The sequence below is a fragment of the Anopheles coustani genome, chromosome X (assembly GCF_943734705.1).
Source record: "Anopheles coustani chromosome X, idAnoCousDA_361_x.2, whole genome shotgun sequence".
Taxonomy (NCBI): domain Eukaryota; kingdom Metazoa; phylum Arthropoda; class Insecta; order Diptera; family Culicidae; genus Anopheles; species Anopheles coustani.
The window spans coordinates 12,732,535-12,747,370 of NC_071290.1; the positions used below are offsets into that span (position 1 = coordinate 12,732,535).

Sequence of the window (14,836 nt, forward strand, 5' to 3'; positions counted from 1 at the left end):
AACGTCTATGCTTAACGTCTAAAAAAAACAAAGCTTATTATTATTTAAAGATTCCTTTTTTCATGTTACACATTTTGAATACAAGAGATCACATCTTAAAATCTTAAAATTGAAGTATATTTACTTTTTTTTAAAACATGTCGTTCGGTTAATGGTGCTTTTACAGCTAGGTTTTGATAGAGTCAGTGAGGGACCATGTATGTAATTTTTGCCCACTAGAAAGGAGATCAATTATTACACTAACTTTTTTATAGTGTTAATATCGATTTATTCTAGTTATCCATATTTGGGAGTAATTGCATCAATATTTTTCGACAAAATCGTTAAAAACGACGACGCTCTAAGCAGATAGTTCGCCCACCTTGAGATATAAGCAACCACTGCGAAGAAAAATCGGAAGTAATGTTGTTCTTAGCTTTGTATGTTTTTAAGAATTATAAAAACGTTACTCGAAGTTTTTGAGCACGAGACATAATTTTAATTTCGATGTACAAGTGGGCCAAAATAGATGCAAGGAAAGCTGATTTCGACTGAAACGAAATTTGTATGCATTCTGACACTGACATTTAGTTGTCTGAAATTTTCTAATCGAAAATCCGATCATCCTGCCAAAAAGTGGAAATTAAAATATCAAACGAAAAATTTAAACTCACCTATTTAACATTTGTAAATAGCAGTTTCTAAATTATTTTAAAGATTATTAAAACGATAAAACACATAAAATAAGCATTTTTTATGAGGAAAAATGCTGGCACATAGGTGGGCTAAAATAGAACCAAAGTGAGCCAAAATAGCAACAAAAAATGTGTTCGGAAATTGATAAATTTTCAGTGAAAACATCAACTAAACTCGAAAATATTTATTTTAATGCATGCTTAGATAGCTACTCTACATTATCGCACCCAGTTTATCGTAATATGATCGGTACAATTAATGCAAAAATTTCTTTTGTTGTTACCCTTTCCTAAGTGGGCTAAAATTGGTACTTTTACTCTAGCAGCGTTAATTTTTATAATGTAGTGGTTTTCCATGAACCTAGTTTGGCAGCCTCTGGTATTGACATAGCTTTAACAATCAACAATCGAACACCAATTCACAAGTCAAGCATTTGGGAAAAAAAGTTTTTTTCGTTGCGGATAATTTTTCGGAACCAAGAAAGCATTCAAATGATTCATTTGAATTAACCGTTGGGGCTTTGCTGTTCATTCGATGGCATTAAAGTTTGATTAATAAAATTAGTCGACGACCCATGTGGAGGATTTGGGACATGAAGACATAACCTTTTATAGCAGGTACAGAGTTTTACCAGTAGTCTTTATTTTAAAATAATCAAAAACGGTTCCGGTGCCATGCTTTCAATTCAAACGTCATGCTGCCGCGATTTTTCATTCAACCAAGTTATGAACTCTACGATTCGCCCTTCGTCAACGCGCGCAACGCGTTTGCGGATGTGTGCGTGTCGTTTGTGGCGGATCGAATTTATCCGACAAACATTATAATGTGAATTCACGGCGCAACGATTCATCCGTTATCCGAGAGTTCATCCGTTAAATACAGCCATAAAAGTTGAAGTGATTTAACACGCCGCTCGGCGCTATCTGCCCTTTTTGCGGGCGGAAGGATGCGTTGCGCTGCGTCTGCGTCGCGCAGTCAACAGTTGGTCGCAATGTTTGGGAAACCTGTTCCCCTACCGAGTCGGCCAGAATTTAGCGTTACATGTTGCAGCAGACTTTTGGCTTCTATACCTGCTGGTTACACGCAGTGGTTGCGTGCCGACGCAAAGGCATGAATGTGGTTGGTTTTTTTGACAGTTAGTTCTCTAATGCACATTAGGCTTTTTATTATTGTTTCAGTTTTATTTTTGCTGCCCATGAATAACACTCCTTCCCTCCTTCCATTTGTACATTGGAGGTACAGCGAGTGCAATCCAACCGTTGCACTAAGAAAGGCAACAAAGAGAGCACAACTTTACCGTGGTGTCCGCCTCGATGTGGCTTTAATTTTCCTCCATCCAGGATTTCATAAACAATACGCCATACTCGCAGCAAAGCCACCCGGAGGCGATGCATATGTGAGGTCCGCTGTGCACCATGAAATGTAAATAAATATTGTTCAATGCCCAACGCATGAAGGTTCTTGTTTAAGACATTTTCCAACTCGCGGCAGTCTCATGTTGCCCGTTTGTTTATTTCACTTGCGAGGCTTGGTGTAGGAACCTAATGACTGCAACCAGATAGAAATGCTGATGGTGCGATTTAAGTCAGATTCCGATCAGGTCTGGTTAAGTCTTTGATCTCATACTGCAGATCTGAAAAGTGATCGTGAAAAGCAAGTCGATAATTTGATGGCTATGGTCCGGCATGTTGATGATGTTGAGAGAATTCGAAGGGATACAATTTGCAGATTGTTACAATCTTATATTTGAGCAAACGGAGACGATGTTGAGCATAGTAGAGCGTTGGGACGTTTTTGTTTGGAATAGCCTTCCACCGCTTATCGTGCTGATAGGCATTTCGTTCCGGACCTTGAACGTCACCATCGGCCTAGACTACCGTTATTAGTGCTCCTGATTCTAATCCTGCAGTATGCGACGATTGCGTGGTCCGGGGTGAATACAAACACGCATGTACACGACCACAAGAGTAAAGGGAATCCGAATTTAACATAACATAAAATCGACGACGCCAGCAAGCCCGGCCGAGTCCGGCGCAGGGAGAAGAAGACATGCCATGGGACGATCTCAAAAAGATGGTCGCGCAAAGGCTCACATTGTCGCGAGGGGTCGTGCCGCGAACGCATTGGGTAGTGGGTAGGATAGAGAAAGGTATATCGCGCGTATATAATGCTGGCCACCATCGCCATGGAGTTGATCGAAACTGCGAAGCCATGGCACGTCGTAGTCTCCACCTTCGCGGTTAAGCGGGTAGAATAGGACCTGACACATGTTGGTAAGTAAGACAGAGGGGGAGAGAGGGAGAAAAAAAATAAACTCCCTATAAACGTTCGGTATACGGAACGCGGCGCGAAGCATATGCGCGACGCGGGATGGCAATTTTCATCTCGATCTCGAATTGAAACTCTCGAAACAGAGCTTTTGCCGTGACGCAGACGGGAAGCCAGCGGTGGAACAGAGACAGGGGGCAAACATTCTGCGACGGGCCGGAGCGGGACAGCGCCATACGGCGGGTCGTTTGGGTTGGTTCATTTCCGTACAGCGAGAAGTAAGAGGAACGAATAAAAAAAAAAACCGGTTACTGCCATCGACCCCTTCGATTCGGCATCGTGCGGAAGAACCGGACAATTTAAGACCGTCAGCAGGTCAGGGGTGCGGGGCTGGCTCGCTTGGCCACACAACCACCGACTTGCAGCCCAACAACGGCACAACGGTACCACGGCCGGGCCTATGAGACCCTACGAGCGTGCGAATGAAATGGAAAGCATAGGGTCCCGCAGCCTATGGGCTATGTGAAGCATCCAGGCATCAATCCCTGATGAAAATAGGTAACACAAAGTAAGCCTTTCATAGCCCTGTGTGTATGTATGTGTGTGTGTGTGTGCGTGCGTGTACCGATGAATGTGCCGGGGGCTACGCATAAAAAAAAAATGTTGTGAAACACCAACGAATTCTACCGTGGTCACTCCATCAAGGGCCACCGAGCAGACAGTCCACCAACAGCATTTTGCTACACGTTTCACGAATGATTTACGACCTACGGATATTCTAAACACCCGTCTCAATCATCCCACCTACTAGGTGAGGGATCGAAAAAATCAATTTTTAAAACACTGCCCTCAAATCATCATCGACTATTACGATAGGCTTGGGATCAGCTCCGCCATCCAAAGGGCAGCCATCTTGAGTGCAGCCAGTAACCAATGAAAGGACCCGTACAATGCAATCGCCCTTGCGGCATGGCTCTGCTTGCAAGTGGTTTTGTCCTAGGTCAACTGTTACTGTATTTTACACGCCTTTTTAACGGAACATACCGAAAATGGTAGAACGAAAAACAAGGTAGCTGAAGATTAAATCCCATTCTGCTTAAAATCTTGGTTGTTTTTAGTTTATCAGTCAGTGTTTCGACAACAAACTCATGTCTTTATCGTGACCCAATGTTGTCCTCAAGAAAGTTTAAACCTTCAATTGAATTTCTCCTGCGCCATCGAGTTTTAAAGGCACTTCCGTTGCCATTGGCGGAATGAACGCGCATGAACCCAGCGTGAACCGAGCTTGCGAGCCAATCCGTTACGCGGAATGCTTTGCAGCGAGGTCCCTTAAAGTCCTTTTTGTCGCCGGGGAGAGAGAGAGAGAGAAATGCGAGAGAAATCTCTCCCGGAGAGAAGCACGGCACGTCCGCACGCACACATGGCTGACCGCGCAGCGCAAGTGGTTCACACGCTCCGCGTACAGCGCGGTGTAGCTTAAAGGGCGCTGGTGTGCATGCAGCGCCGGACGGAACGCACACAGCCACCGAAGCCGAACGCACCGCTACGCGTGCGGATACGCCTTCGGTACCGGTTTTGAGCGTGCGCTGGTATGGTGCGGCTGGCGTTCGGACAGCGACGCTGCTCGGCTGAGTGTGTATCGAGCCGCGAACGCGACAGCACACGACGGTTCCCTGTGCGAGGGTACTAGCGAATGGTGTGGTGTAGCTATTGTTTTACCTTACTTTTGTTTGCATGGGTTCAATTAAATGTGTGACAGTGCGGTGTTTTCCTCAGGCAGCTGTTATCGATACGGTACGAGAAAAAAAAAATTGCATCGCTGCTAGTGCACCCTTGTGTTCCCTGTGCGTGTGTGCCTTGTTTCGCCCCCGATACGGTATATGCAGGCGGCAAGGTGTCATTTGGTCCCCCTGGAAAGGCCCCAACAAAGGCTCTTCCTTGCGGAGTTTGTTCATCGGTGAAGCTAAGCTGAATGTTGACCTGGGATGCGCGTACGAACCGAATCTATGTTAGCCTAGGATTTATCCTTTACCCAACCACACCTCCTCCAGCTCCATAGCTCGTGTGTACCAACTGTGTGTGTGTGTGTGTGCATGTGCGTGTGGTGTGAAAGCAGCCTCTAGGTCCTGGACAACCGAAACGGGCACACACAGCACACAGTGTATGAGTAAGTCGGTTACGGCGTGTGCCCTTTGTACCGTATTGTCATTCCGGGTGTCCTTTGTCAATAGTGCAGCCGACGAAAGCCACCATCTGACCGTGTGTAGATGGCCATGCGTGAACGGGTGTGTCTGTGCGTGCATCGAGTTGAATAGAAAAACAAATCTCAAGTCCCAGCTGCAAATCGTCCCGAAGAATTGTCCCAAGCAAAAGGGCTTTTCTCGCAAGGAATGGAAAGAAAAAAAAACCCCCACACACACACACACATTTTACCCGCTCTACTCTTCCATCAACCCTAACGTGTGTCCTTTCGCATTCGGACGGACAAGTGGTAGACTGTGTTTGTGTGTGCTCTGTGTGGTCTGTGTTGAATGAAAATGGTTTAATTGAAATGAAGGGAAGAAGAAACGAAACGGAAAAAAAACACATCACAAAAGTCCACAATCAACCGACAACAAACAGAAAATGTTTCTCGACGCGTCAACCAGAACCAGCCCGAAGCCACGTGGAGCCCAAAACCGTTGGCTTCCTTTTTGAACCATAAAGGATACCATATGTCCTTCGTGTGATGAGTCGAAGGCAGCCCGCGGTAGAAAATATCCTCGGGCGCGAGTGTGTCACTTCCGGTTTCCCCAAAATCCAATCGCCCAAATTCGGGTAATTTGAGGTGTTGAGGAGAAAACGTGATCCGAAAAGGGGCAGATAACATGGGCACCTAATTTCTAGTACTTGCGTATAGCGCAGCCTGCATTGGGCTTTTTCCTTTATAAACAAATGTTCAATAAAAAGGGCTCCAAGTTAACTCTCCTTTTCGTTCGCGATATCTTCCAACAACGTTATAATTAAAAATCCAACGACAATCCATCGGCACAACCAAAATAACTGCTCGATAGTGCGACAAAGAGAAGCCCGTAAAAGGCAACGCCCGACAGAGGGCGCTAGCGTCTCGGTGGCTTGTGCCGTCTTTTTTTTTTCTTCTTCGATAGTGTAACCGAGGGGCGAAACAAGTTTTGCTAATGATATTGCATGAAGGCAGAGGTGTTTCCAGTGGCAAACCGTTTCGTTCATCCCTGCATTTGTTTTCCTTCAAAGTATTTTAATCAATTTCATATTACCAGTGAGGACAACTGTCATCGCAAGCAAGAGCAGAAAGCACTGGAAGGGAAAAGGAAATATTGTGCAGTGTCTATCGTCGCGTCGACGCGTAGTTGAGGGTCTTTAGATACCCGTCTTTGTGTGTGTTGTTGCTGTGTGCGTGTGTGTTTTTTTTTTATTATTTTTCAATCGTGTATGTATGTGAGTGTCCTCCGTCCTCTCGGCTATCCTCCGTGTACGTGTGCCCCCCGGGGCGCATTGCAATGTGCCACTTACGCAGAAACGATCACTGGATTAAGCTAACTCCCTAACACCAAATCCAACGGGCCCTCCCCCCCCCCACACACACACTCACACACCAGGGTGGTGTGCCAGCAGGGGGAAAGGGAAGAAACAGGGGGGTAACAAAGGATACTCATGGATGGATGTGTGCGACGCGTGTGTGTGTGCGCGCGAGTATGTGCCCCACCTTCCGGTTTGCGTGCGTTCGTGGCGGAGTGAGAAAGCGGCAGCAAGCAGTTTGACTCCCGGACACAGCTGCTAAGGCTCAACGGAGGAGAGAAAGTGATCAAAAAGAAAAAGAAAGAGAGAGAGAGAGAGAGAGAGAGGAAAATTGGGAAAAATCGCAGCAGCGAAAGCAACAAACGACCCCAACGGAAATCGGAGCTCGACCCGTTAAGGACAACCGGGGGGCGGGCGAGACAGAGCGAGTGTGAAAGATAGCGAGTCGGCGATCGACCCCGTACCAGAACAGAACCAGAGCACTCCCCAGGTGGTTCCACGAGTCAACCAACGGCTGGCCCCCGGGGGAGGAAAAGCGCATTTTCCTCCCGCCAGTGACGCCCGACGATGACGAACCCGCGTTCGAACACTATCAGCCGGCCGACCGCCATCGTTATCGGCCTCGGCATCGTACTGTGCGGACTCATCGGCAGCGCATCCGGTAAGTAGTGCGAACCTCGGACGTTGGATCAGTCCCGGATGGTTTCAGGATTCAGGGAAAAGAACGAGGATTTACTGTAAATTAAACATCCACGCCCAATCGGACTATATTCTATACAGTCCAGAATACTAAAGTTAAGGAACCAACTAAGTCCGGTCTGACAGGATATACCTACGACTACAAAATCGATGGAAATTCATTCTTGATAGAGGACTAGAGTTCCCAAATGAATCGTAAGCCTTCAAAAGAATAAACCATCACGTTAAAGACGTCACCATCTTACTCTGACGTCAGGCTACATTCCCAGAGTACACTGCAAACGTAAAAAAACGCTTTTTGCGTGGTAGAATGGAACTCTTAAGCTTCCAACATGTAGCCAAACGACATGTGGAACATTTCACTTACGGAAGAACCTAAGGAATTTGAATTCTAGTAAAAAAAACTCACCCCAGAACTCCGATTTCCACATTCCAAATACCATAGTCCAACTCCGCTTTATACCTGCCTGTCAAGTGTCCTTGCATACGCATTTGAATATGTGTGTGATATGTGTGTGTCATTGTGTGTTCTGCTTCCTACCTCCAATCACAGCCTTCTTCAGAAGAAGACCGGTGGGCACTAAAAAACCAAAAACCCATAAAACTCGTCCTCAACTCTGAGATTTTTGGAAGAAGCAAAGAACCGAAAAACAAAAAACAGGCTGCAGGTCCCCTGCAAACGATAAGCACCGCGTGCCCGGGAACGCGCTATTGCTAACCATCTGGTCGTAAAAAGCGGGTTCCAGGTGTTACGCCTTGCGTCTGGATAACGGTGGTGTGTCTGTATGTGTGTGTGCGCGCGCGCGCGAGCCACAGTTCGTCCTTGCTCCGTTGCGTCCTTTACCGGCAGCTTCGTAAAGCACACGCACTCGCACAAATACACTCGTACACACATGGGACGGGAGTTTGTCGGCGACTTCCTTGTTCCTTCATGTTACGTTGTCCCTGTTGTGTCTGTGTGCGTGGTGTGTGTTTCGCCGCGGCTCTGAACCCATATGCGCAACGATCTTACTGGTGAAAAAAGTGTTTGAGAAAAACGAAACGAAGGAAAACTGCCAAAACGGAGGAGAATCCTCCGGCAGGATCGTATGCCTGTCGGCACCCTCTGCAGGGGTTCCGCATCCTGTTCGGTGCGCTTGGCTGCGCTGCGCTCTCACCAACACCAACCACCGACCCCCGAATGCATTTTACTTCACTCCTCACTGCATCGGCATATGCATTTATGAGGGAGTGTTTTTTTTCCCCCTCGACATCTTCCAATGTTCTACTCGAAAACGCGTGCATTATGCGTTACGAGGATGAGTCTCCGATGCGCAGAAAAAAGAAACAAAAACCCATAAAATTATCCTTAAACGACCTCCAGATGTGGTCGCGATCGTTTTTCCTTCTCCGTTTTCCATCCTCGTCACGTCTCACAAGGTTTTAATACCGTTTTCTTCGAACTCCGACAGACATCCTGGTACTGGATAAGTGTCTATGCCTATGACTATCTCTCAGAAAATTAGATCTGCGCGTGAAAGATGAGATTTTTACGACGGATGTTCTAGTGGTGGTCCGAATTCGTTCCGGCTTTCGCGGAGTTCCAGCGGCGTTGGTTATTGAGGCTGTGGGAATATTCCTAGCGGCTTCGCATCCGGCTGGGATATGAGTTTGGAAGATTACAATTATCGTTCCGATAGAGATACCATGAGAGCGACGGTTCCGAACCACTTTTTACCCACCGCGTGGAGGAAGGATTACTCATTAACGTCGTTGTTAAGCGGATTCAGACTCCTTCCGGATCCGAACAACAAGGTGGTGGGACACGAAAACTGCAATAAAACGTAAAGCACCTCCCGGGCAGCAGGATGTCTGGCACCTGAAGGACGGAAGGCGTTTCCAGCTGGAGCTGCAGTGCGACTCGTGGGAGCGGTCGCGACATCCTTTTACGATCACCCGGGGCTAACATGGTTCTCCACCGTTCCCTAACGGCGGACTGGACACCACAACATCGGCATAATTTCGTCTGCGAACTATGGGTCCCCCAACTCTGGGTGGATGGGGATTTGCATATATTAGACCATGGTGGCCAATCGCCGTAAGCGTGCACTGTTTCACGGTGATTGCTAGCTGCTTTTATTGCTCTCTCCGCTTTGGAGCTGGCCCAACAACGCTGGGAGCTGGAGTCTGCCTAAAGCGGAATGGGTACAAACATCAATATAGCCAATAACGCATTAATTCCCCTGCTCCCCGCGTCTTGCGACGGATAAGGAGCTCTCGGCTGCGTCGTTTTGGAATTATTATCAGCCCATATACTCACGTCCCTCTCCTCTCGTTTGGCTATGTTCTTCCTTCATCCGTTTATTATTATTTCCCTCGCGTTCGGTACTTTACCATTTTGGTTTATAGCTAGCGGCGCGTGTGTGTGTGTGTGCTCGTGTGGTTAAGATTTATGATGGTCAAGTCCCGCTGCAGAGCACTCAGCTCGTATAAGCGGAGGCTCACTTTTCACCTTTTTCCGCACTCCGGTTCACGACACGATTGGTTCGGTATTTCCATTTCCACCTTTCCCCAGCGCATATCTCCCCGAGAGATGCTGGATTTGGTTGGACGCTGTTGGTTGTCCTAGGTTGTTCCGTATGCTAATTCCTCAATATGGGCGACCATTTAACGGCCGGCGAATGCGCCTTTGCGTTCATTTGGATTTAGTTATAATTTGTCTCCGCATGCCCAGAAACCTGCCAAAGCCAAGCGGGAAGAAGCAGAAACATGCAGTCCCAAATGTCGGTGGTTCGCCTTCAGAGATTGGGGCTCTGCTAGAGCGCTGGTTTGATTTACGTCATTTTGATCGTATATTTTGAGCTTACTGTCAGCGGGTTCTAATGAGATGTTATTTCCCTCCCCGGGAGAGGGGCATAAAACTTTTAGCTGATCAAATTCGAATTAGCCAAATGTTTGCCACGCGCACAGCCAAGGTGCCCCGTGTGTGAGTGTGGGATCATCGCCGATTCGATTCGATTATGATTTACGATCCCTGCAAACGCTTTACCCTTTTTTTGCGGTATTACAACTTCATCGCGGAATGAAAAACCGCGCCCGAGGCGGTTAATTCAAAGATGATATGACTCCTGCGAGCTCCCCCGAGCGCGGTTCAATTATATTCGCGCGGGTTTTCGGTGACTCAGAACGCGGCTGCCCATTTACGAGACTTTGACGTCCGCCATAAATTATCCAGTTTTCTGATGGGCTTCTGAACACGCTCGCCGATGGAGGTCTTTGGTGGTTCCTAGCTGCCGGAGTCGACGCGCTTTCGCCTCGCCTGCCGTATAATATTTTATTACATTCCGAGTGTCAATGGTGTGATGGTCCCGGCGCATCATCCGGCCCACGTCCATCAGCGGCCCATCATCATTCGTTCGCGGTAGCATATTTATCGTCTTCGGTTCGCGTGGCGCACTCCAGTGCGAACACCGAGGTGAAGCACTGAACGGAAGGAACGAACATAAGATGCCTGTTATATGTTGCCTGTGCCTGGTTGTTAATGTTTTTTTTCTTCCTCCCAATTTTGTTGCTTATTGGAAGGATTTATTTTGCTCTGTTGCCAATAAAATACTCAATTGCCAAATATTTTAGTGGGGCTTAATCGCCACCCTCCTGAGACCATTATGGAGGAGGTGTGTTGTCAGAACTTTGTAAAAATTGTTCGGAATCGCCATAAATTGTCTTAAGTACTTCGTGGCGACGATTTAAATGAATAATTTGCTTAAGTGAGGACTAATTGATGGCTTGATATGTTAATTCCTGATCAAGTATTCGAAAAAAAACTTCATGTCTTGCTTGATACCAAAGTCTGGAACTGTTTGGAACTCCCAACCTCAAGGACCGAAATACTATAGAATTGCCCTGTGGAGCAAGTCCCACTTTGGAGGACAAGTTCCGAACCCTCTGGAAGGTCTTTAATTGAGTAGAGTCACCTCTCCGAAAAGCTTGGGGTTTCGGGCGAGTCCCGCTCCAGTGTGGGTTTGCCAGGTTGGACATGACGCCACCGAAGAGAAACAAGGCTATTAACCTAGCGGTGAGTGGTTTTCTTCTCCGGTGCTGTGGTAAGCAAACCCTTTACATTTTGGTAAAGTACTCGCATTAACGATGGACGGACGACTTATCCGGATGTATGTTGCTTTCCATTCGAGCACCGTGTGCTGCGTCATCTAGAAGGGATGCTGGGAGAGTTGCTGGGCCAGCAAAGCGAGCGCGCGTAGATGCAAGGTGGTCACGTACACATGTGTGTGCGGTCGCGATCGGAGCCGAGCGGAGCGAGCACAGCAACCTTTTGACCACCGTTCGGATCGGTAGGAGTGGACCGCCTGTTTGGTAGGCTTTATAAAACAGGTTTTCTTGGTGCTTGTTTTGCGGCTCGGTTCGGCTCCTCCGCAACTGCTACAGCTGCTGCCTGAGAAACATGAAATCTTCCCCTCTCGTTTCCATCTTACCCTCCCGCATATGGCAGCATCCTGTGAGGTTGAGACCAGCATCCAGCATACTGTTACCCCATCGGTAGTGAATGGACCTCCGCTGAATGAAACGCACGCACACCTTCCTGCGTGTATGTGTGTGTCTGTGTGTCCCGGAGGTTCTTCGAGAGCTCCACCACGACACGGTGGTGGTTATAGCCCTCACGCTCCCGTGGCAAGGTTGTTCGGGGGGGATGATGATTTGATCGCCTGCTGCACCACAAATAAAGCTTTAACACACCCATCTCTGAATTTGCCCAGAATTAAAAATGGAGCAAGCTCTTTGTAAACTCCTGTTTGTGTCTTCGCACTGATTTTTTTGGGGAACGTGTAAGTTGAACTCCCGACATTGATCCAGGCAGGGATAGCGCTACACGATCATATATATTTTCATTGTAAACCTCCCCCCAAAAAAAGACCTCTGTGACTGTATGGGTGTGATAGGTCGCTTGCTACACTTTCAAAAGACGGGGATTTGAAGTCTGATGCTGCACTGGAGCGACTCCAACTTCGGAGTTCCAGCTTGAGTTCGGTTTGGATTCTTATTCCTTGTCTTCAGAGGCTCCTACCACAAAGGTGAAGGATAGCAAGGGTGGATTTTTACGGTGTATTTAGAGCGATAAACAAATGCTTCGCCTGGAACTAAGAGGAGGCTGCTGTGTGGGTTCCTAGTTCGTACTGTGGTGCCAGTGTGTACATCTTCCCTAGACCCTGATGTCCATACGAATCTCGCGCGTCGCCTTTCCTTAACTCCAACGACGCCATTACACTCCGCCCTGCGCTTTTCGCTGCCGTCACGACGACGTCGTTTTTTCTCGCAACCGGACAACACCGCGCAAACGACGACGATGACGACGACTCCGACGAAGCCACGAGCGCCGCCAGGGAACATGGCGGCGTAAAAGTCAAATGAGAAATAAAGTAAAAATATGTAGGTCGCCCTTTTAAGCCGCGTCGCGAGCGAGCGCCGATTCGGAGCGCTGACCAAGTGGTTGGGTTGGCTTACAAGCCAGCTCAAAACCAGCTCCACCAAATCGCGCAGCACCCGAGCCTCCTCGGCTGGTCTCGATTCTACTTTTTTGTTTGTGTGTTTTTTTTTCCTATTTCTCCATTTGTTGGATAGGTTTGTTCACTCCGAGCTCGCGTGGCTGCCTTTTGATCTTTCTCGCTCTCCGGCCACCGGGGGGGGGGAGGGATTTTTTCTTCTTCTTTCCTCTCCTCCTCGCGGGAAGACATTTCTTTTAGGTTATTCCGAGCGTTTAGATCCCTTTTTTATTACCTCTTTTACCATGTTTGTGTTAGTTAAATTTATCCCCAGAGTCGGTTTTCTAGTTCTACTTTTCCTCAATTCTGAAGTTCGCATGACAAATGACTTTCGCTCGATTTGTGTGTGTGTGTGTGTGTGTGTGTGTGTGTGGTAAAGCAGAGTACGGTTATGCAGAAGATTGACCTTACTTTCGCAGAAAAACCGGGCTGGAAAAATGATTCCGAGTGCGATAAACCCCGCGCTTGGTTGGTGTTTTGTTTTTAAACTCTCCGATTTCCGAAATGTCAGTCGCGCGAAGGAAAAGTGGTAAGTTAAGATAGCGATGATCCGCAAGAAGGCTCTCACTGCGCGCTGGGTCCTTAATGCCTGTGGGATAAATGCTTAAGTTTGGCTTACATACATATATATATGTATACTTATATGTATATCTCGGTCTCACGTGCATATATTAGCATAAATCTGCAATAATGTTGTCCACGCCGAGGTCTACCTCTGATTCTTTTTTTTCGGGGTGGGCCGTGCTCTCGAAACCATTTCCGATTCTGTCCGCGCGCGCGCGCGGTTTTGTTTTTTACTCCATCGGTTCCTTTTTTTTTTTGTTTTATTGCCACGGTTTCCGTTTGCTGCTTGTATGCTTCTCTTCATATTTCTGCATTTCGTCGTTTTCGCGCAGTTTCTTTTCGTTTTTGTTTCTGTTTTTCTTCCCTCCCCCCTTTCTTCCTATCAGTGCCTCCGAAGCAATTGGATCGGTGAAAAACACCACCACGTTTCCCGCAACACCATCAGCCGCCTACGCATATGGTCCAATCCAGCATCCAGCATCGTTTGTTGTTGTACTGCGATATGTTCCATAATATTTTATCCACCGCACGCTTCCAAACGCCATTTGCGTCGGAACGGACCGTGGGTTCGTCGCTTGCGCGCCCGTTGCAGTCGAACGTTTTGCGTTGGGCGTTGGAACGTTGGTTGGAACACGGGGGAAAAAAGTAGGCGCGTAAGGGAGATGGAAGAGGTGGCTTTCGTTGGCTAGAAGTGTTCTTTTTTGGAACAAAAATATCGTATCTACTCATTCTTGTTTTCCAACCTAAAATTCTACCAAATGGCGTTGAAGTCTCCCAGCGCTGCCTATCTCGATTGTAACAACTACAATTCGTACGACGTGGATGAAAAATGCTCTGACGTAGGTTTGAAAGAAGCAATGTTTTATTGTATTGATTTTACTCCGATTTTCATTATTTTCCTTCGCAAAATTAAGTCAAACTGGCCTATCCCCTCTTTTTAAAGCGATCGAACTTCCGAGTGATGCTACCTCTGATGGCATGGACCGATGGCAAACCCAAGCAAGTGTGTGTATGTGTCTACCTTCTGCACTTCTTTTCACCTCCTTCTTAATTCTCCGCTACCCCCGGGGCGAAGGAAAATTGTCCCTTTTCGCTGTAAAACTCTCGCCGCTCTCGCCCTGTTGCGAAATTCAATCCGGGTCACCAACACCCGGACCGCGGTTTGTCTCCGGCGTTCCTCTCGTTCGCTCTTCGATCAAGGTACGTCGTCTCCTATACCACGTACACGTACAACAACGCGGGCCCGAGAAACGAGATCGGGATTTTCGTTTTATTTCCCGACAAAACCGTAAAGGGGGAATAAAAAGGAAAAGGACTGTCCGGTGTAATATTTTTTACACACACACACTTGCACACAAACGCACCGAAATGGAGTGATGCATCGTCGAAAGTGGATAAATCGCTTACTCCGAGACCCGTAAGACAATCGGTCCCTGAGCCTGCTTTTGGCCCTTGCTTTCATCTCGTTATCTATTGTTTTGCTTCGGATTTGCCAGTTTTGTTTTCGGTGTGGTCAATTCATTTTCTTTTATTTTGTTTTTCCCATTTTTCACATTTTT

General features: G+C 47.3%; 1 protein-coding gene across 1 annotated transcript in view; it reads left to right on the forward strand.

Annotated features, from left to right (window-relative positions):
• Positions 1-4,708: 4,708 nt before the first annotated feature.
• Positions 4,709-14,836, forward strand: part of LOC131269173 (neurogenic locus Notch protein) — an 81,717-nt gene continuing 71,589 nt past the window's right edge. The window contains exons 1-2 of the mRNA XM_058271502.1: positions 4,709-4,737; positions 6,479-7,141. Of these exons, the coding sequence (XP_058127485.1) occupies positions 7,048-7,141 (94 nt within the window). The 5' untranslated portion in view covers positions 4,709-4,737; positions 6,479-7,047. The remainder of the gene's footprint in view (positions 4,738-6,478; positions 7,142-14,836) is intronic.